A 21,858-nucleotide genomic window follows, 5' to 3' on the forward strand; every position below is an offset into this window, starting at 1 on the left:
CAGAGTGGCATTGGGGTGGTTTCAGCTGTGTCACCAGTGTTGTTTGTGCTCCCTAGACACCTACAGGTGACACGGTGTGAGCTATAGGTCCAAGAGAGACCAACCTGGAGCAGCCAGATCATCCCCCTCCCTAGGGTGGCGACATCTGCTGTGTTAGAGCCCCCCGCTGATGCCACCCAATGTCCCTCACTGTCCGCAGCTGGCTCCCACTACTGTCCCACCACCGTGGTGCCACAAACTGGCCACAAACTTGCGTTCCACTGCTGCCCGTTGCTCTCTCCAGGCAGCGGGTGGAGCAGCACGGGGATGGCAGCAGCTCCAGCGGCACAGGCAGCGTGCCTACGGTGCCACCAAGCCCTGTCCCTGTCCCCAGTCTCCCCCCAAGACCTGGCGTAGGGCCTGCACCAGCCAAAGGCCGAGGCTGGCAGCAGGAGGAGCCGGCTGAGCCGGTTTCCGACAGAAACCAGCCCGCAGCTGGAATGGCCCCGCAGGGAGAGGCAGTATCTGGGCAGAGCTGACCACGGCCCAGCGCGACACACCCAGCGCCGGACACCGGCAGCACTGGGAGCCCCACACCGCCCCACACATCTACCCTGGCACCACTTCCCAGGGGTTTGAAGCCAAACAAAGGCAAGCTGTGCCGGGGCAGCTCAACCCACGGCCAGGTCCCCAGTTCGGGGCTGTGCCTGGCCCCGGGTGACGCCCCCAACAACGCTCGCCATGGGGGACAGCAACGAGTCCGGGGGTCCTTTATCGGAAAGTGACACACACAGTCCACCCCGGCCGTGCACACAGCCAACCCCACCACCCATAATGTTTCCGAACCTCCTTCGCCTGATAGAGCTCCTCATCCTGACAACCTCAAAGCCTTCCTGGGATCAGCGAGGTACCTGCTCTCAGCCAGTGCTGCAAAACCACTCGTCCCTTGTCTGGTCCTAGCCATGCAGCACTGAGGTCCTGGACCCCTCCAGGGGCTGCTCTATCCCAACCCCACCCAAATAGCGATGGGCTGATCCTGACCCCCTGCTCTGGGAAAAGGTCTCTGGAAGGGCTGCCCCGGCCCGAGTGTAAACCGGCAGCAGAGAGGCACGTCCTCCAGCCCCGGGGCGGGGAGCTCCGATCCTCCGGGGAATGTCGCTGCTATGGGGCAGAGCTCCAGGAGGGTCACTAGGTCCTGGAGCCAGCCAGGGAGGGACAAAGCATGGCCAGTTCCCCAGGTGAAAGCACGGCTGAAAGCCAGAAAGCAGGGCTGACAGATCCCGGGGAACAGAATTAGGCACTCACCGAGCCTGGGATCCGACCAGGAAGGAGCTGAGCTCCCGGGCTGGTGGCAGTGGTGTCACTCCAGGGTGCCTTGCGTAACCCTTTGTGGCCCAGACTCTGCCTGCAGCGGGGAAGGAGCAGGAAGGGGGTTCCGGGGGCAGCTTCCCGGGCACAGTAGATCTCCCGGAGGGCTGTCCCTGGTGTCCCCCACCGTGATGGTGGCTCAGCCACCTGCACTCATCGCCGTCCCAGCGCTGCACCGGGACAGGCCCACAGGACGCTGGCGGTGCCTGCAGACAGGGGTTCCTCTGCCCCAATCCTTGTCCTGTCCAGGGAAGCGGTGGGACTCTGTCCCAGACTCCCAAACCCTCCCATCGTTACCCATCGTCCCAAGAGGGGACAGACACGGGGGCCAGCCTTGGGATCCTTGTTCTGGGAGGTGTGGGGGAAGCTGGTGATGGCTGCTTCCCCCTCTCCTCCCCTTCCTTGCCCCTGTCCGCACCTGAGGACCAGGCCCCCGTCATCCCTCGTCCCGCGGGGCCGCTTTCCGGCGGTTACAGCGATCAGGTCCACGCCGCGCTTCTCCGCCTCCCGCCGGGGCCGGTACCGCTCCCAGCCCAGCGCCGAAGCGGCGTGGGGGGACCAGTTTCTGCGGAAGCCCCCAGTCCGCAGCCGCCAGCCCGGAGCCGGAGCCATGCCGCCGCCTGCCCCTCCGCTCGCTCCTCGGCACCGGCTCCTCCCGCCCGAGCCCCGCGGGGAGCCTGGAGCGGTTCCCGCCGCTCCCAAGGACCAGCCACAGTCGGGAGCCCCTCTGGCGGGGCCCGGCGCCGCCGAGCAGCCTCATTAGTGCCGGTGGCCTCGGCGTTGCCTTCCAGCAGCGGCTACTCATCCGGGGCACGCGTGGCCCCGGGGCTCCGAGAACCGGCGGGGCCGGCCCGGGCTGACCCGCGCCCCGGGGCTGACCCGGGCCGGGCGGCGCCACTAGATGGTGCCGCGGGGCCGGGAAGAGCCGGGCCCCGGCTTGAGCTGAGAATCGGCGGCGCTGAACGGCGCCGGGGCCGCGCAGGGAGGATGGAGCGCGTCCGGGTCCCGGGGCACGGGAGGCCCGGTCCAGCCCGGCGGGTTATGCAGTTATTGGAAGCTCTCGGAGACAATTATGGAGGAGGGGGAAAGGGGCGCGGGGAGGCACCACCCGGCACCAGGAAGGCTCCCGGAGGACGCCGGTCCGGCCGGGGCAGCGCGGAGGGAACCGAGCCGCGACGGGACGGGAGCGCGGGCTCTGCCGCGCAGGGCGGGCCACGCCCCCGCCGGAGCCCCGCCCCTCTCCCTGCGCCACGCCCCCGCAGTCATGGGCACCCACAGGTCACACCCCCGCTGCCATGGCGACCGGCAGACTCCCCGCCCCCGGGAGCCCCGCCTCCACTGCCATAGCAACTGGCAGTCAAGCCCCGCCCCCCGAGACCCGCCTCGATGCCATGGTGACCGCAGGCCCCGCCCCCCGGCCTGTGGTGTTTCCCCCTCCACCGGAGGTGTCGCGGCCGCCGCACCGTGAGAGATCGGCGGGAGCTGCTGTGGCCTCCCTTGTCCCTCCCCGCCCCCGTCGAATCCCACGGCCCGCCGGTTATCGCGACAGCCTTCCGCCGCATCGCAATTAACTCCGGCGGAAAAGCCCCGCTGTGCTTCCGGCACTGTTCGGGGCGTGTCTGGCCGCGGCGCCACCCGCGTTCTATGGTCCGCGGCGCTCCCAGGGTCCCCCGCGCCGCGGCCGGTACCCGGGAGGAGCGCGGCGGCGGGCGCTGGCCTGTCCGGGGCCTGTCTTGCCCCGGGGCTGCGCCTGCCCGCGGCCGCTATGGAGCTGGAGGTGCCTGAGGAGGCGGAGGGCTCGGCCGCGGCGGGTGCCGGTGCCATCACTCCGGAGGCCGGCGTAGGGGGACCGGACGCGTCAGGAGGTAACGCGCCGCGAGCACCGGGGGCCGCCCCTGGCTGTCCCGTACCCGGCCGGGCCCCGACGTGTCCCCCGTGTCCCGCCGGCTCGCAGTGGTTCAGCCCAGCCGTAACCCCGGCCGGGCCCCCCCGCGGGGCGCTCGGAGTGGTTCGGTCCAGCCCGCCCCCCCCTCCCCGGAGTGCGCCCCCCCTCCCCCCCCGACACCGCGTGGTCCCGTCCAACTGCTGCTTCCCTTCCCCCCTTCTCCCCCGGACCCGAGATGGTTCCGCCCCCGGCAGGGACACCGGGGGACACCGTGGGACACCGGTGTGGGGCTCCCCCGTCTCTGTCCTCGGGAGTCTCGGAGCTGCGAGGGGCAGCGGCGACGCCCGGACCACCGTGCGAGGCACAGGCCGCCCACCTCCGGCGCTACTCCCGGCCCCGGCTGGGCCTGGAAGGCCGTGGCGGAACCGTCCTGTCCCGTCCGCTCTTGGGGGTCGCTCCCCGGAGATCACAGGGTCGGGGGGCCAGGCAGACCCTGGCAGCGGGAGTGGGGGGCTTTGTCGCCGGCCGGGGTGCCTCCCGCCGGAGGGGGCCCGTTTGTCAGGGCCCAGAGCGAGCCGAGCCCGGCAGCAGCATCAGCAGGAGGTTTGGGGTTCCTGAGTGGCAGGATGGATCCATGGGGCTGCGCCTGTGCACCTGCCCCCGCCTCCACCGCTGCCTAATTATTTCTAGTTCATTAACAGCCTCAGAATTGCTGGCTGAGCCGTGCTCGTGATGTTCAGCCCTGCTGCTGCCGGGCTGACACGTTCCTGCGCAGGCCCGACGCGGAGCTCCGGGCACCTGCTGGAGTCCGGGGTGCTCAGAGGCCTTGGCTGTGTGATGACAGCATCTCCCGTGTCGTCAGGCCTTTAAATGAGCATCATTAGATCTTCTGAGAACCAGCTAATTACAGTGGAGGCCGTGCTCGTTTTGCAGATGTCATCTGCCCTGCTGGGGCTGTGGGTGTAGCGTGTAACTTTGGGTAAGGTGCCGACGTTTGGGCTGGGGGAAGCTGTCCCCAGCCGTCCTGCTGCGGTTCCTTGGTGCTGCAAAGAAAGGCAGGGGCTGGCAGCCTGCAGCCTGCCTTCCCAAGGCTGCCTGCTGTGCTCCCACACAGCCTTGGACCTCTTTTTGGGAGTGTTCTCCAGCACGGGTAGGGGTGGCAGGTGGTGCCAAAGGAGTGAGAGAGAACCTCTTGCTGGTCACTCACAGAACAGTTTGATCTGGGAGGGACCTTAAAGCTCATCTTGTTCCATCCTTCTGCATGGGGAGGGACTCCAGTGAACAATTAAAATACAGTTTGTCCTTCTGATTTCTCTGTCATATATTTGGGTTTTGGGGATGACAGGGGGTTGTTGATGAGGACTGGGTGAAGTGTTTATGGAGACTGTTGCTCAGGAAAGGTTTAAGCAGGGAGAGTGTATTTATGTTCTTCTATGAGCAAGTAAATCTGAATTTTTGAACCTGTAGGCTGTCTTACCTCTATGCTGATAGTAAAAAAGATGAAACAGAGCCAGTAATCTCACCAATGCTTTGATTTCTCAAAGTCAAGTTGCTTACTCCTCACTTGGGTAGCGTCCAAATTGTGTCACTTGGCCTCAGCTGCTCTTGCAGCTGGAGCTCCCGGGGGGGCTGGGGACAACATGCACAACAGCAAATGAGTTTGTGCTGGAGAAGAGCAAACCCTGGGGGGTGGAGGTGGCCTTTGGTGGGCTGTGGGAGGGCACGGCTGCACCCGCACAGAGTAGGCTGTGCTGTGCTTCTGGGCTTGTCACTGTGCTCCATGGTCTGAACTGGGTGGCAGATCCCCATAACACTGGTGCCTGTGCTGCTGTATGGAGGTGTTGAAGTGCTCATGACCCATCTACACAAGTGCTTTGTGCTGCTCCCTTTGTGCTCACTGTTCTGCATGTCCTGTTGAAGGGTCACCAGTGTGGCTGAAACCTGCTGCCTGGTTCCTGGTGGGAGAGCAGGCATCTGGGTGCTGTGCTCTGCCTGAACAACATGTTAGGATTAATCCAGGCTGGGTCAGGCCAGCAAACACCTTCCCCAAACCCTCTATTATTATAGAAAAATTATGGTTAGTCTGATACAGGAGTAAAACTGCCTGGAGAAGGGCTGGAAGTCAGGGAGGCCTTCGCAGTAGGTTGACTTAAGGTACAGTGTGTTCTTAAGGGAACTTTTGGAAATCTCATGCTTTGAGGGAGAAAACCTCACTTATTGCCAGCAGCAGGGCTCATTCATAAACACACAGGCCCAGTTTGTTCATTCCTGAGACCTTGGCTTCAAAGTTTTAAAAAGTTTTGTGACCAGCTAGTTGAAAGGGAGTTTAAAAATCTAATGGGTCCAGATGCTTGCTGTGCCTTCTCCCTGAATCTGTACCCTCATGCCCTGGGGAGGGACTGCAGGGAGTGTAAGGGGCTGCTCTAGAGCTCTGGTGAGCTCTGGGCAAGAGTAGAGGTGGTATGAGGAGGTAGGGTGCTGTGGGGTGACAGGTGAGTACTGGGCTTGTTTAGGCTGGGGTGCCCTGATCTCAGGGATGGCTGGGTAAGCAAAGGGTACATCACCATTCCTCTAGCCAGGTGCAGTCTGGAGACACAGGGTCTGGAAACCTTTTATTCAGGGGTGGTTGGGTTATGGGAGAGCTGTTGCTACAAAAGAACCGGCACTATCCCAGTGTTGGACCGCAGAACTGGGCTCCACCATCTCCTTTCTAAAGTGAGAATTCTCAGCGGGGAAATAGAGTTGACTTGAAGTTGGGTTTATTTCCATTGGTCAGGTCTCCTATTCCATAGGTTTCAGTCTGCCCATCACTTATGGTCCAGAGCTGGAGCAGAAGCCTCCAATGTTTTCTTCAAGGTTGGATTCCAATGGTTTAGGTAACTGAAATGATTTAACAAGGATTCACAGTTGTGTTGGACCACTTTCTTGCTGTACCTCTGGCTGAAGGAGCACAGTGAAGATCCCAGCCGCAGCCAGGGGAGAGCCAGGTGTGCTGTGTGCTGGTGACACCTGTGTGGCTGTCTCCAAAACACACTGGAGAGCGTTGATTGCAACAGCCCGGGAACAGGATTGCAGCTCTTCCCTCTTAGCAGTGATAACTTTGAAGTGACTTTTGAAGGGTTGCTGGAAGCAATTTTTTCAGTGAGCAGATTAGAGATAAGAGAAGAATTCCACCCTGTGGGGCATAAGCAGTTCAATTCATACCAACTCGATGGAGAGGGGAAATTGAAGAGAGCTTATCAGCTTGAGGAAAAATCAAATGTAAACATCATCCCCAGCATGATTATGGTTCACAGCTTAGTTGGATGTCACATGCCTCTGTGGCGTGAAATGGTGCTGGCGAGGATGATTACAGAGGGAGTCAGCCAGGCAGGAACAGGCAGAAAAACACCCTGTGCCTTGAACTCTTAAAGACCCTGCAGTCACTTCACAGTCAATAAGTCACAGCTCAGCTGCAGAGAAGGAGGAGGGCAATGAAAATAGAATTCAGGCTGCTCTGGCAAATTAATTATTCTGAAGATATGAATCGGCTGGAAGCACGTAGGGAAGCTGGGATGGTGGAGCCTGGGAGCTGGGAAGGGCAGTGTGCACAGCAGGCAGATGTGGGTACTGCCCTAAGGATGCTGAGCCTGCCTGTATCGGTGTCAGGGCAGGCTGCAGAGTGAGTTTCTGAGAAGACACAGGATGGGGAATGATTAGTCTCATTTTCATTACCCAGCACTTGGCATCGACCTGTATATAACAGCCCATTCCACCACTGCTGGGCAGAGCTGCCACTGCCTTGTCCCACTGGGGAGGCACAGGGGCCTCTCTGGAAGAGCTCCTCAGGGAATGACCTGAGTGGATTCAGTATGAACAGTATATGATTTGGGAACTATTATTGAAATGATTCACTGACATGACCATTATGGGCTCTTGCCAGATGCACAATTGTAAGCAATATGGTATTCGCATATAAGGTGGTTATAGCCTGAAAGGCAGCAGCAGGAATTCCAGCACTCTTCCTTCATGGACACATCTTTCAGTTAGCACCAGTTGACTCCAGAAGTAGTCCTGCCATGGCTGTGTGTTACTCTGGTAAAGACTTGAGAGCTCTTCTCATCACTTGCTGCTTCAGCTTTGCCACTGTTTGATTATTCCCATCCATCCTTTTGGGCTGCCAAGCTTATTCCCATGTACCATAATTAATCTCTAGAAACCTGGCAGGTTCCTCACTCCTGACATGGATGCAGTACCATGTGCTTGCTGGGACCTACTGGTATGAGATCTGTTCATTTCTGCATGTGGGAGCTGCAGGTGTTATGTGAGGGTCACTAACTTGTGACTCAAAAAGCAGAAAGCACTGCACCTTTTGCATTGCACTAGGGAATGTCAGAAGCAGAGTGGGAGAGGGAAATATTTGCTAATCCCCGTGCAAGGAGGGTTGCCTTTGTTTAGGTGGAATTGAATGCTCAATGCTCCCATCCGCAGCGTGGGGAGGGAGCTGCTGGCCATGTCGCTAGCATGAGATGCTCCCTCTGGAATCCTGGCTGCAGGAAAGTGGGAGCCAAAGCAGATCCTGCCTTCCCCAGATGGTCTGGTCCCGTGGATACACTCTCACAGTCTCCCCTGGGTCCCAGGGAAGGCAGTGGGAGCAGTTGGTATTGGAATAGGCTGCCAGTTTTGGGACACACTCTCTGGTTTAATACAGAGGCCTTGGCACCTCCTTTTCTCCAAGATGCTTATGTTGAGAGAGAAGTGACTCAGAATGTTTGAATCATAGAATGAAGGAATAGTTGGGGTAGGAAGGGACCATCTCATTCCAACCCCCTACTATGGGCATGGACACCTTCCAGTAGACCAGGGTGCTCCAAACCCCATCCCGTTTGGCCTTGAAGCTCATAAATAGCAGCAGAACAGCAGGTGTCAAGGTGGGGTATTTCCTTTCCTATTAAGTCTTTCCAAGTCTCTAACCAAGATCTCTGATAGTCCCCTTTGATTTGTTTAATAACCCAGTGACAGTGTTGCTGTCCTTCACCCATCTCCCAGGCCTACAGGGTTAGCTCATGAATGTGCCCAACAACATAACTTTTAGTCACATCAAACTGATTGTCTGATCATGTCTGTGGGACCAGGCAGAAGCATTGTGCAGGTGCAAAGCCCTAGTTGTTTCGTGTGGATTCCCTGTGAGTACTTACTGTTAGAGAGATAGACACACCTCTGTGGTATTTCACCATTTATTTCACCATATCTAAATCCACGGTGAGTGCAAGAACTCAAAAGAGAAAAGTACTGTTATGTTCTGTAAGTCTTTGGCAAAGCAGAATTCCTGGCCAAGCATGGTCTGGATGTTTGCTGCTGCCTGGGGGTGCCGGTGCAGCCACTTGTGTTTCCCTGAGTGCTGGGGTGAGGACACACAGCATGCTGAGCCCCTGCTGCTGCTGTTCTGCCACGGGAATGCATACACAGACAGGAAAAGACATGAGCACAGCAGAGAGGAAATCAAGGCACTGCAAAGGCCTGGGAGCCAAAGACTGTTCAATGCTGAAATGAAACAAAAGCACAAGAAGGAAGAGGATCATGTAAAAAACCAAACTTGTGGCCTGTATGAAGTGGGCTTGGTCTTGATCCTCAGCAGTGCAAACCTCAGTAGAGCCCAGCATTGCTCACCTGCCTCCTGAGGAGCATGTGCCAAATGGAAAGCAGCTGCTGGCTCTCCCAGGCTCTCCCCCTCTGGGGAGAACTGGCAGACTGAGTCTGTGGACAGGAGCCTAGCTTCTCCAAGAGCCCTGTCGAAGTCAGTGATCATACAGTGATGTTGGGGCTTTTCCTTCTTAGGTAGATCCTTGAAATACTCACTTCCTAAGCAGCCTGGCACTTGTTTGCTTGACCTTTTCAGTGATGCCAATAGCTGGGTTAACCTCCAGACTTTCTGGAAAGCATTTATTGTAATTAAAAAGCTTAAAGTGATTAGAGCAGCTTTTCTGTTACTTTGTCTCCTCACCCACATATTTAGCAGAAAATGCTGTCAACCCCAAATTAAGTGTCATCGTCTTCCATGGTGTGTTGTTGTGGCTTCCCTGGCTTACATGTGGGTTTTGGCACTGGCTTGTGGTGAATTACCAGGCTGAGTCAGAGGACATGCTGTGGTGGGAGGGAAATCTGAAGCTGGCAATGTGCTGGGTTACCCCAGTGTTCCCAGCCTTGCCCATGCTGCTGGTCACCACTTACCATGACATATTTTTATCTCACAGCTCTGGGGAGAGGATGCGAGTCCCTTTGCCTCTCTTTCAGCTTTCTTTGAAAGCTACAAGCTTTCATCTGTAGCAAGCATACTGCTCTTTTCTAATTCTATTGAAAAAACCACAAATGTGTACAGCTAAGGAGTCGGTGTGTGGTGTGAAGGTTTCGCTTCAATATTTACTGTAACAGAAGCAGGTTGGAATAATCCACATGTGTAGAAGAGCTGTGTTCTTTTATAGCGTGGAGCTGGCATGTTCTTTACAGTTGCACCTCTGGCAGATGCCTATGAGAAGTGCTGTCCCTTTGGATAAGTGCTCGACTTTGGATCTGGAGTTGCAGTAAACAAACTTTGCTATGTCCAACCACTGCCTGTGCAGTTTGCATTCAGTGTGAGGGGTGTAAATGCTTTGCAGACTCATCAAGGCAGCCCAGTCCTCATCTCCTTTGTAATCATCAGAACCTGCATGTTCTCTTTGCAGAAATTACTTCTAGAGAGGGTGGGGAAGACTTCCTGGGAGAAAAGAGAAGTTGTAAGCCAGCTGTCTGCCTTCATCTTTGAAGACCTGCCTGTTGTATGAGGAGTGTTTGAAAGGCTAGGGCCCACATTCAGGAGCACAACTGTAGGTGCTCCTGCTGCCCAAGGCACTCCTTGATCCAGGAAAGGGAACCAGGTCATGGCCTGGGGTTTGTCACAAGACCAGCCTGGGCAGATCCACATCCATGACTGAAAGGGCCTGGAGATTAGCTGAACATGGGAACAGCACAGGCAGCAGCTCCTGTCTTTGTTCTGGGTGAAACAGCTCAGTCTCCTGAACTGCGAGGAATTAATGGATTACAAGACAAGGGCAGCTTTGCCTTTTTTGTGGTCATTGAAACGCAGCAGCGCTGCTGGGATGGTGCCACTGGCGCCGTGGCTGGTGGGGAGCTCGGTCAGACTGGTCAGACTCCACTGAGCTCCAGCTCTGCTTTTCACTTTACTGCATAATGTTCACCTCTCCCGGCCACGCCGGCGAATGAGGCTTGATTCAGCTTCTGCCCTGTGCTCTGGCTGCTGCTGTTAAAGCTTTCCTGCTTCTGCTCTCCTGTGGGAGCTCTTGCATGGGTCTTGGTGGCTCCTGCAAAATGAGCTTTCATGCTCTGAGGGCCTGTTTAGGCACGGCAGCTGTTAACTCTTCAGTTATGCTCAGTAATGCTTTTTCGGACAAAGCTCTGTCAAAATGCTGACTCTTCACATTCAAGTTGTCTGCGTTCCTGTATCGTGGCACACACCTCCTAATTTCTTTTCCAGAAGATCTGGTAGTGCTTTGACCTCAGCCATCTCCTGAAGAAAATGCAGCTCACCAGAGGAAGGGAGTGCTGGGCTGGGAGCCAGTCAGGTCTCTACTCCTTCACTGAATTTAGTAAATCAGAGTAATTCCCCAGCTGTTTCGTGTTTTTTTCCATAGGAGAAGTGTTCTGCTGCTTTTGGGGCCAGGGACCTGAGTTCACAGTCATTTAGCAGGGCTGGTGTTAGAAGCATGTCCTTAGTGTGACCCAAACTTTGGGCACATCAGGATACTGCCCTTCAAAATGGGTGTCTTGGATGTGTCAGACTGTGCTGGTGACCACGTTGTGCTTCTGCAAGAGTAGAATTAGTCAAGACTGTTTTGCCTGCTCATTTGCTGCCTGACAAGATGTTGTTTAAATTGCTGGTTAGACTTTTCTTTCCCTTGGCGTTTGCTGTTCTCAGTTGCTGCTTTATATTCTGTCACCCAAGTAATGAAGGTCTGGATTTCCAGTGGCTGAGACAACCACTGGGACTGGTGAAGTACAACCTGATGCAGTTGAGGACTGACACAGAAACATGCTTCATGTCCATTAAGAGAGCATTGTTTGCAAAGTCAGTCTCTTGGGAATTCAAGCTTGATGCCTAAACTTGTTTTCTGCCTCCCTGGTTAAGGTTGGGTTCACTCCACCTGGGCAGAGCACTCTTGCCAACCCTATGTGGAACAGGAAGGCCAGGGAGGAATGAAGTAGGCAGAATAAAAGCAATTCTCCTGTATATTTAAAGCAGTAGCAATTTAGGTCACCTTAATCTGCTCTCCCTCCTCCCCTTCCTGCGGGATGGGAGAATATCCCGGCCACTTGTGCTGCAGGGTGATGATGAGGGGGGACCACCTTTGTCCTGCTGCTGTCGAGCTGTGGAGCATCCTGTGGCCTCGGGAGGCTTTGCTACCTGTTTGTTACCTACCAAAATAATCAAAGATAGCTCTCCAACAGTACAGCGAAACAGTGTTGTTTCTGTGCATGAGATGATTGACTTCAAGGTGATTTAATTCACTTATTTCAATTATTTTTTGAGGTGGAATTCCTGATTTGTGGATGGAACTGTGATTCTGTTTTAAGCACAGTCATCCTCCTGAGCTCTAGGAATTCACCTGATTTTTCACCAGTTATAGCTGGGCAGCAGTACAATCACAGCATTACTTCAGGTGCTGTTCAGTGCTGGTCCTGTCAGCCCTCCTGATGGAGTTGGCTCAGAATGGCTGTGTATGGATTTTTATCTCATTCAAGGCTGTCTGAGCTCAGGTAGCTCAGACCACTTGGCACCAATTTGAGCAACTTGAGTGGAGCAGTTTGGGTTGAAGCGTTTATACAACTCACAAAAAGTTCAGAGCCCTTGAGTATTTTTATGTAATTGGCAAGTTTTGAGAGGTTTCATGAAGTCCTTTCAAAGCTCAAGCCTCATCTCCTGTGAGCCTCCCAGCAGACTGCAGTGCCAGAAGCCACAGAGTCATAGAATCTCCTGGGTTGGAAGGGACCCATGAGGATCATTGAGTCCAGCTCGTGGCCCTGCACAAGGAGAACCCCCATAATCCCACCAAGTGCCTGAGAGCATTATCCAAACACTTGGGAACTCTGGCAGAGTTCAGGCTCAGCCACCAGCAGTGGTGTATCCTGCTTTGTCCAACACAGTTGATAAAATTTTGGGAGTCACAGCTGGGGACGTGGCTGGTTTCTGCCCTTGGAGCCTGCTTGGTTCTGTGAGCACTTTTTCCACAGTGGATCCCACAGAGGGGACAGCCCAGCTTAAGTCAGTTGTTACCTCTGGTGTCTATTGACTTTACCTGAGGTCTTGAAAAACTGAGGGAATCTAAGAAAAACCTTCAGGCTTGGCATAAGGCCTAGAAACACGTGTGTGCATTGTACAAAGTAAAATGAAGGTGATGAGCTGAAGCCTGCCATGGCCACTGGTTGAGTCTTTAGGATGTGCAGCTCTCTTCCCAGGGTAGGGCTGCAAACTGGAGCTCACCCTGGCTTTGTGACACTGATGGCATTTTCCTCGTGGGTTAATGGGGGGAGAGGGAAGAGTTCTCTGCAAGGCAAAAGTGATGGACTTTGTTAACTGCTCTAAAATACCAGGGAAGATCTGCCCATCTTTGTGCTGCCTTGTCATGTTTGGCACATTCTGTGACCTGAGCCAAGACACAAGGAAATATTGCCAAAGCTTCTGCAGGATGCAGCTGAGGACAAAGATGCTGCAGTAGTTTTTCTTTCTGTAGTTTCTCTGCACATCTGATGGACCAGATTTTGTGGATTTTTCAGTATAAAATTGTCCATTATTGCATTTTTCAAAGGGAGGAAACTGGCTGAAATCCTCCTCTGGCTGAGTGCTCCTTCTCTGAATGTGCTGATGGCACTTCAGCAGTCACAGTCACTCCACTTGGATGCTGATGTGGAACTTGGTTGTCTCTCTGTGTTCTTGATTCTGCAGTTTCTGTCAGTGTAGCTGGTTCTGCATCCCTGTGCCAGCATGAAGGGGTGGTGTGCTCAGTCCCACATGCAGCCCAGAGGGCAGATGTAATACCTGAAACCGTTTGTCTTCTCTTTAAATGTCACTTTTAACTGGGTGTCATCTGCAAAGTGACAGTTTTCCTCCTCTCTGTACGTGTTGGGTGCCGCTCTCTCCATCTGGCTGGCTGTGTGTTGACGGGGGCAGTGTACAAAACGCAGAGCATTTGCTGGCAGAAATGCAAACTGTAGAGATGTAAAATAGTCCCTGACTTCAAAGCTGGAATAGAGAGAGCAGAAAATGAAGTCTCAAAGCTGTGCTTGTCACTGTTAATGACATGCTCAGTTACAGACACTTGCTGAGGTGGAATTCAGAAATAAGGCCTTGGGTTTCACTCTTGCCTAACAGGTGGGGATTATTTGGGAGTTTAAATAGCACATGTTATGGGGTGGTTTCTGTGGTTGGTGAGGACTGTTTGTTCAGTGATTAGAGCTGAAATCTGGAAGGTTAACAATTGCCTTTGCTTAATGGAATGTTTTTTTCCCCTCCAATTCTGACTTACATTACAAGACAATGAAGTTTTTCAGGAGGTAGATATTATGTTGTATTTTGTAGCTTTTCACTGATTCCTGGAATATCCTGAGCTGGAAGGGACCCACAGGGATGATCAGCGCAGCCCCTGTCCCTGCACAGCCACCCCAACACCCCCACCCTGAGCAGCCCTGAGAGCTCCTGCAGCTCTGGCAGCCTTGGCACCATTCCCTGGGGAGCCTGGGCAGTGCCCAGCAGCCTCGGGGGGAAGAACCTTTCCCTGAGCTCCAGGCCAAGCCCTGGCACAGCTCCAGCCCTTCCTGGCCCCCTGTCCCAGAGCAGAGCTCAGCCCCTGCCCCTGTGCCTGCCCTGGGCAGGAGCTGCAGCCCCCGAGGAGCCTCCCCTCAGTCTCCTGTGCTCCAGCTGAACCAGCCAAGTGCCCTCAGCTGCTCCTCAGCCCCTTCCCCAGCTCCGTGTCCCTCCTTTGGGCACTCTCCACCAGCTCTGGATCCTTCTGATCCTGTGGTGCCCAAAGTGCCCCCAGCACTGGAGGTGAGGCTGCAGCCTCATACTGATTGATATGCATATGGATTTTTTGAATTCCAAGATACTTCTTCTCAACCCAGCATCTCTTCAGGCTTAAATTAATTTTGATGGTAGAGAACTGCTGACAGTCTTTCTCCTCTGTAATCTCAGAGGGTTGGATGTTTGTTTTCATTTCAGTATTGGGCAGGAGTCACTGGTGGATTAACTATCTGGGACAGTCTTTTGAGTAAGTGGCTTCTGGACTGATAATGCCAGAAAATGCTTATTAAAGAAAATGAGAAACGTGGCAATTTGGGAAGAACTTGGTTTAATATGTGCAGGCTCTGGTTTTGCATGGATGGGATGGCAATGCGCTTCCACAGGGGATAAGATTTAAAGTTTATAACAATCTCAGAGACATACTGTAGCTCCCTGAACTCCCAGATTTTAAAACACAAAGATTGGATTTATTTTTAATCTTTTCTAAACTGAAAACTGGAAGTGAAAGGAGGCTGGAAGTGCCCAGCATGAAAAGCAAACTGTGACCTACAGAAAGAAGGTGGGTTTTTACAGCAGCTAAAGAAATTAAATTTAAATGCTTAGTTTTGCTGTGAAGTGGGTTAAAAACTTAATCTGTTAGGGTGAGGTGGGGTGAAAAATGACTTAATTCAAGGCCTGTGGGAGGGAGGGATAAGATGTGTCTGAATGGCAGCTGCTCATCTAAAGGAAAAAGGAGTGTGTTGCAGGCAGAAGTGGCAAGGGCTGCCTAGTACTTCATGTTTTCTATTAGAGCTCCTGCTTTTGACTTGACAGGAAAAGTCTTCAAAGCTCCTTTGCCTTATGACTCACCTTTAAATACAGGCAAAACCAATGCACCCGTTTTGGTGAAGAGGAAGCCAAGACTGAAGCCCATCCAAAACTGTAGAGCTTGGTCCCATCCTTGAAAGGGGCTGTGGTACCTGCAGGATGATTCTGCTTCATCACAGCTGCCTTCTCCTGTTCCCATGGGCACCTTCCCCCCTGCTGCTCTGAGCCTCTCGGCTGCCCTTCTGCTGTGCCGTGGGAAAGGAGCTCAGACCTGCTCGGCTTCCCCCCGCGCCTTGGTGGGACAGAGCTGGAGGCTGATGCCATCTGGTTTGGAAGGAAGCTGCTAGATTGGGAGCCAGCAGATGTAGACCTTAAGCTATGAGACTGCCCATGTCAGCCTGCAGAATCCTTTATTCCCCACTGAGGTCTGCTGTGTGAGTGTTGGCCAGCGTCACCACACACCTCTGTCTGTTCCTGCCTCCACGACCACCACCATAAACCAGAGGGCTGGTGGCTGGGAGGAGAAGCCTGAGCACACAGCTGGGTTGTCCTCCTGGAGATGCTTTTCAGAGGGAATATTTGATGTCAGTGTGCCTGGCTGTGGCTTGTGTTATCTCCAAAGAGAGGAGCAGATTGTGCTGTTCCCCCTCTCTTTTGCAGGTCAGTGGTAGTGTGTGTTTGTTTGATACAAACTTGTAGTGTTCTGGTTCAGGGGAACGAATTTATTTCTTGTTTTATTGAAATCTTAGCAAACAGTGTTAAAGAACTCATGAGGTTCTTCTGTGTAGTTCAGGAAGGCTAAGCTGAAGTTCACTCCATGCTGCTGGCTTGAGTTGTGTGGCCAGCAGGACCAGAGCAGTGCCTGCCCCCTGTGCTGGGCACTGCTGAGGCCCTACCTCGAGTCCTGGGGTCAGTTTTGGGCCTCTCACAACAAGAAGGACATTGAGAGGCTGGAGCGTGTCCAGGGAAGGGAACAGAACTGGGGAAGGGGCTGGAGCACCAGGAGCAACTGAGGGAGCTGGAGGGGCTCAGCCTGGAGAAAAGGAGGCTCAGGAGGAACCTTGTGCCTCAGCACAACTCCCTGACAGGAGGGGAGAGCTGGGGTGGGGTCAGGCTCTACTCCCAGGGAACAGGGACAGGAGGAGAGGAAACGGCCTTAAGGTGGCCTAGGGGAGGTTCAGGTTGGACACTGGGAAAATTTCCTCACTGAAAGAGTGGTCAGGCCTTGACAGGCTACCCAGAACAGTGGGGGTGATGATATCCCTGGAAGTGTTCAAAAAACAAGTAGAAATTGCACTTGGCTGTATGATTTAGTGGGCATGGTGAGCTTCAGTCAGAGGTTGGGCCTGATGATGTTGGAGGTCTTTTCCAGCCTTAATGATTCTGTGATTCATATGGCATCCCAAGTTTTTCCTTGTGTTGGGCAGATGCTGAGTAAAGCCCTGAGAAGGGCACAAGTTGTTCAGGGCTCTATTTGAGAGCCTTGGAGACCAGAAGTTGTTCTCAGTTGCATCTGGAGCTTACAAAGTGATTTCAGTGCACATCTATGAGGTGTGTAGGCAGCCAGCCTGGGCTCTTCCTGAGGTGGTCACTTGCATTTTTGCAAAGTCATTGCCTTGGGAATTCAAGCTTGATGCCCAAACTTGCTTTCTGCCTCCCTGGTTAAGGTTGGGTTCACCCCACCTGCACATCTCACCTGGGCAGAGGGGTCTTGCCAACCCTGTGTGGGACAGGAATATTCTTAGTTGTAGTCAGTCAATATTCTTTAGTTGTAGTTCTCTCTGTTTAAGGCATGCCTTTCCTCCTCCTCCTCACTGGAGAAGAGCTGCCCTGAAACCCACAACGCAAGATGTGGAGGCTCTGGAAAGCTGGGAAGAGAGCTGACCCAGCTGGCTGGGGTTCAACTCCAAGCTAACTTGTTGTCTTTCGTCTGTCAGACACATCCTAGAAACCACATCACTTCAGGGAGACCTTGACCCCTCCTCTGTCCTGTGCAAGTGCAGGAGTACCAAGGTGAGGCACATCCCATGGCCCCTGCAAGCTCAGCCCAAGCTGGTGCTGCTCCCAGAGGGGTTTGTGGCTGTGCTGGGTACAAGTGTGTGCTCAGCCTTGGAGAAAACAGTGCCAGCAATCTGCAGGGTCCTCAGCACCTGGTGGCCTGCAGGAGTTTAGGAGAACAAGCTCAGCAACAGCCTCAGTTCTGCCTGAGCAGCACCTTGGGAACCTGAGTGCTCTTTTGGATTTTACTTTCTTCTTTTGCATCTTTGGGCGCATACCTGTGCAGAGTCTGGAGATCTGGTTCCCAAATGAAGAAATAAATGGGCATTGCTGCACTTGGTTAAATAGAAGTAATAAATCCCTGGCTCAGCCTCCTAAGTGCAAGTCCTCCAGGCCAGGCTGGAGAAGCTGCTTTTCTGCCCCAGCTTTGAGCAGGCTGCAGGTCTGTGCCAGAACCAGCTGTCCTTCAGCTCGTGGCTGCCTGCACTGTAGGAGGCTGTCCCTGATGGCCGGTGTAATGCAACGGAGACATCCCTGTAGCCCACCATGGGCAGCAGGCTGTCTCGTCATGTCTCACCTGTTTAAATTTCCTAGTAAGAGCTCTAGAAGTAATTTTGGAATGTCATTGTTTTTTAGGTATCGTCTTTTCAGCTCCTAGCTGAGTCACTGGCTACCATGCTACAGCCAGGATCCCAGGGAGAGGAGAGACCTGCTGAAACTTTGAGTTACAATTTTTGGCAGCACACTCCATCTTTGGAGCTTGTTCTGCTGTGGTTTGTTTTCTTCCATCTGTGCAGGTGCCTTTGTGAGAGCAGAGCAGGAGCACCTGATCCAAACACTAGAGTCACAAAGAACAGAAGGCTTTAGCTAGGGCGGTGAGAAAAGAACATGGTAATGAGCAATAATGTAAATTTATTCTTAACCTCCAACTCCCCACACCTTGTGCCAGTAGCTTTTGCCCTGGAGATCATTCCTGAGTCTGACAGCACAGTGACCTGTCTGTCCAGAGCTGCTGCATCTCTGGGGAATGTTACTCACAGAGCCCCAGTTGGGGTGAAGACTGGAGGATCAGGACCCCTCCTGGCTACCAGCCCCCTCGGTCTGGGGAAGAGAGAAGGTGTTGGCATGTCCAGGGAGGGGAGGGATCATGGAATCACAGAATAGTTTGGGTTGGAAGGGACCTTAATGCTCATCTTGTTCCATAGCCTGCCATGGGCAGGGATGCCTTCCACTAGACCAGGTTGCTTCAAGCCACATCCAACCTGAGCCCAAAAATTTCTTCCCAATATCACATTTAACCCTGCCCTCTGGCAGTGGGAAGCCATTCCCCCTTGTCCTGTCCTTCTAAGCCCTTGTCCAAAGTTCCTCTCTGGCTCTCTTGGAGCACCTTTAGGCCCTGCAAGGGGCTCTGAATTCTCCCTGGAGCCTTGCCCAGATGAGCACCCTCAGCTTCAGAGCAGAGGGTCTCCTGCTTTTGCTCCAGGTCCTCTGGACTTGCTCCAGCAGCTCCATATCTTGTTGATGTTGGATCCCAGACCTGGAGGCAGCTCTGCAGGTGGGACCTCACACAAGTGGGGCAGAGGGGCAGAATCCCCTTCCTCAACCTGCTGGTCACAATTTTTTTTGATGCAGCCCAGGATCCATCTGGATCTACCTGGAGGAAAGAATTTGCAGTAGCTGGAATGGATTAAGCAGAGTTTGCTCCTAAAGGGCTGGCCAGCCCTCACTTTGTTGAGTTCTGGGATCTGGATGGGTGTGCAGGAGAGGCACAGGCAGCAAGGGTGGTGAGGTGCTGCCAGGCAGGCACAGGACATGCTGATGGGAAGCAGTGGAGTTGGAAGAGTAAGTTTTGAATGAGGCCAAGAAACCAGCTCAGATGAGCTGTATCTGCAGCTTGGAGAACTTGGGTTTCTCCTTTTTACATCAGCAAAAACTCAGGTTTATTTAGAAGTAGGTCATAGAATCATGGAGTCTTTAAGTTTGCAAAAGACCTGCAAGATTATCAAGTCAAATCTTGACTGAATGTGTCACTACTCTGCTTTTTTAAGCATGTTTTCTTAACTGTGTGTTTTCATTGGTACCTGGTCAACTTGAAAACCATGCCCGAGTTGTGCAGAGGTTGTGCTCTTTGAGGGCTGTGTCACAAACTCACACTCTAAAAACTGGAAATGCAACCTAATGCTTTTGCCTGGACATCTGTTTTTGAAACAGGTAGAAGTTAGAGATGTCCCTGCCTCCTTTCCCACCCAGGCCTTGTCCTCAGCATTGGGATGCAAAGCTCCACATTGCAGTGTTGTCAGCAGCACCTGTGGCAGCCTGGAAGTGTTTGGTGAAGGAGTTTGTTGGCTGCTCCCATCAGGCTGGGTACAAGGACTTTATCTCCAGTGACGCATGTTATATGTAACCTTGCTCTGAAATCCCCTTTCAAGTCTCCAGTGCTTGAGCACCCTCAGAAAATCTCTGTCAGGTGATGTTAGCCAGAGTGGAATTAAACCTTACAGGATTTAGCCGAGCAGCTTTGGCTACAGAGTAAATCAGGAAATGCCCCACTAGGTAAAAATGCAGGTGCACCTTTGGGATGTCTTGTGAAGGGTGGCCTGCAGTCAGAACAGCTGTTTTCCCTTTGGGGGCTGCTGTCAGTTGGGATCCCACGGATTTAAAGCTGTGCTGACTGTGGTGACATCTCTGTGTCCTGGTGTTGTGGTAGGTGATTATTGGGAAACTTCAAATAGATTTCCTGACCTTCTTTGACTGTAGTTACTGGACTTCAACACGTTTTTTTAGAATGTCAGAAAATGGTGGATATCTTTTGTGGGTTGCATTCCTGTATTCTCAGGCTAAATTAGTTGAGAATAATTCCTGCTGGTGAGTGAGCAAGGGGCCTAGGCTCGTTTGAGGAGGGCACTTTTAAATAGTGGAAGTTACGAATTATCTAGCCAAGCCCTCCTGGAGGGAGACAGGGCTGAGAGATAAAGTCAGGGGCATAGTTTGTCACTGTCTCATGCAGCCTGCAGTCCAACTCTCATGGTGTCTGCTGTGCTGCTGCTCCTGCAGGCAGCTGGAATGGTTCCTTTGCATTGCCAGTGCTCCCCCCAGACACGCCGAGATCGTCTGCAGGATACGCAGAGAAGGAATATTGGAAAGGGAGCCAAGCTGATGTGCAGAGGCATCCCCCTGCTCTAGTTAAAGGGGTTTGTCGTCTCAATAACAATATCCTGTGCTGTTTATCAGCATAAGACATTTTGGGATTGAGCACAGTGAATATATCCTTTCTCCAGCTAGCAGTTCCCTGTCCTTTGCCTGGCATTTGCCTTGAAGTGTCCTCACAGAGCCAGCGAGTTAGTTCCAAAAGGAGCCTGGCTGGCGAAGAGGCTCCAGTAGCACTAATCCCTACCTGCCTGGGAGGTGCTATGGACTGACACTAAGCCCCAAGCAGCCAAAGCCCTGAGCTGTGCCATGATGGAAACCCTGGGTATTTGGGACAGAACAACTGTTCTGGCTGTGGCAGGCAGGGTGTAACCTCGGATTAGTCAGGTCAAGCTTCTCCCTCTTTATTAGTGGCCCTCGGAGAGCGGCATATTGGAGGATGGAGGTGAGCCTCCTTCCCTGCACATAGGTAGGACATGTTAAAGGTCCTGGATCCTGCTTCTCAGCAGGAGTCTGCAGGTGGGGGGGATGCTTGGAAAATGAAGGAGGGAAGTGAATTCCCTCACTGCCTTGTGCTTCTCTGACCTGGGTTTTGGAAGTGACTCTCAGAGACCTTGTTGCTGGAATGCAGCTGGAAACTCCATCTGAACACACAGAATAGAGTCCCAGGGGCTGCCTGGGGTCATGTGCTGCATTCAGGTTCCAGTGGTTTTGCAACACAGCCATAAAGGCAGCAGGAGGTTCTGTGTCCTCTTGCTGCCAAACCCCAGCTCTGGGCAGGCAGGACATGCTGGAGTGAGCAGTCAGTGGGTTGTAACCTGCTCGTAGGGGATTTGAAGCTTATCCTTTCCTTAAACATAGGTAAGGGCAGCTGAATGTTGCTCTGGCTCTTCTGGATGATTGTGAGGAATGTGGCTTCAAAGTCCTTCAGCCTTTTATGGCCCTGGCTCTAAATTGGCGTCGTGGTTTTAGTGTGCCTGAGTGTCATCACAGGCACAGAACTGACTCGGTCCTGCAGAGGTGACACTTGCTGCTCTATGTTTGCTCTCTCTAATCCTGCTCAAGCTTTGTTGTGAGTGCTGGTAGGCAGATTGGACTTGCAGGTTGTAACAGCGAAGCCAGAAGGTGGGAGGAGGCCGGCACTGTGCCGCTGCTGGGTGTCCGACCTTGGGAGCCACCCGCCTTGCTGCCCCCAGTGCCCGCGGGGGACGTGCTGGGGAGCCCGCCTTCCTCCGCTGCACAATCCTCCTGTGCAAGGGAGCAGGAACACGGTGTTCAGATAAGGCTGCACCTTTCCCATGGAGCAGATGTTTGCCCAAACATCCCACTGGATTGCATAATTACTGAGGCGAGCGGCTGCAGCCTGTTCCGCTGCTGGGTGGCAGCTATTGTGTGCTGCTTTTGATGAGATTTTTGTTGTGCTTTTTGTCACCGTGTCACACGCTTTGGGCTCAGCGCTCCAAAATTGTCCTTTTTCTACATGCAACTGATCCAAAACAAGAAAACAAATCAGTTCTTTTTGAATTTCATTTCCCTGGTCTTGTCCTGCTTGTTCCTCACTGTAATTGGGCTTTGGTGCTGTAAGTGCTTTTCCAGGGAGTTGTTAAGGAAACGTTGCAGCGTG

At 53.5% G+C, this 21,858-nt stretch overlaps 1 protein-coding gene across 11 annotated transcripts in view; it reads left to right on the top strand.

Moving 5' to 3' along the window:
- Positions 1-2,965: 2,965 nt before the first annotated feature.
- The window catches only part of PIP5K1C (phosphatidylinositol-4-phosphate 5-kinase type 1 gamma), a 53,414-nt gene continuing 34,521 nt past the window's right edge, over positions 2,966-21,858 (top strand). For all 11 annotated transcript variants that reach the window (XR_014616731.1, XM_084221283.1, XM_084221285.1 and 8 more), the window contains exon 1: positions 2,966-3,212. Coding sequence is in view for 10 of the 11 variants with exons in the window: in XM_084221283.1 (XP_084077409.1) it covers positions 3,113-3,212 (100 nt within the window). In the remaining variant the exon portion in view is untranslated. The remainder of the gene's footprint in view (positions 3,213-21,858) is intronic.

Source organism: Fringilla coelebs, assembly GCF_963513975.1.
Source record: "Fringilla coelebs genome assembly, chromosome: 24".
Lineage (NCBI taxonomy): Eukaryota > Metazoa > Chordata > Aves > Passeriformes > Fringillidae > Fringilla > Fringilla coelebs.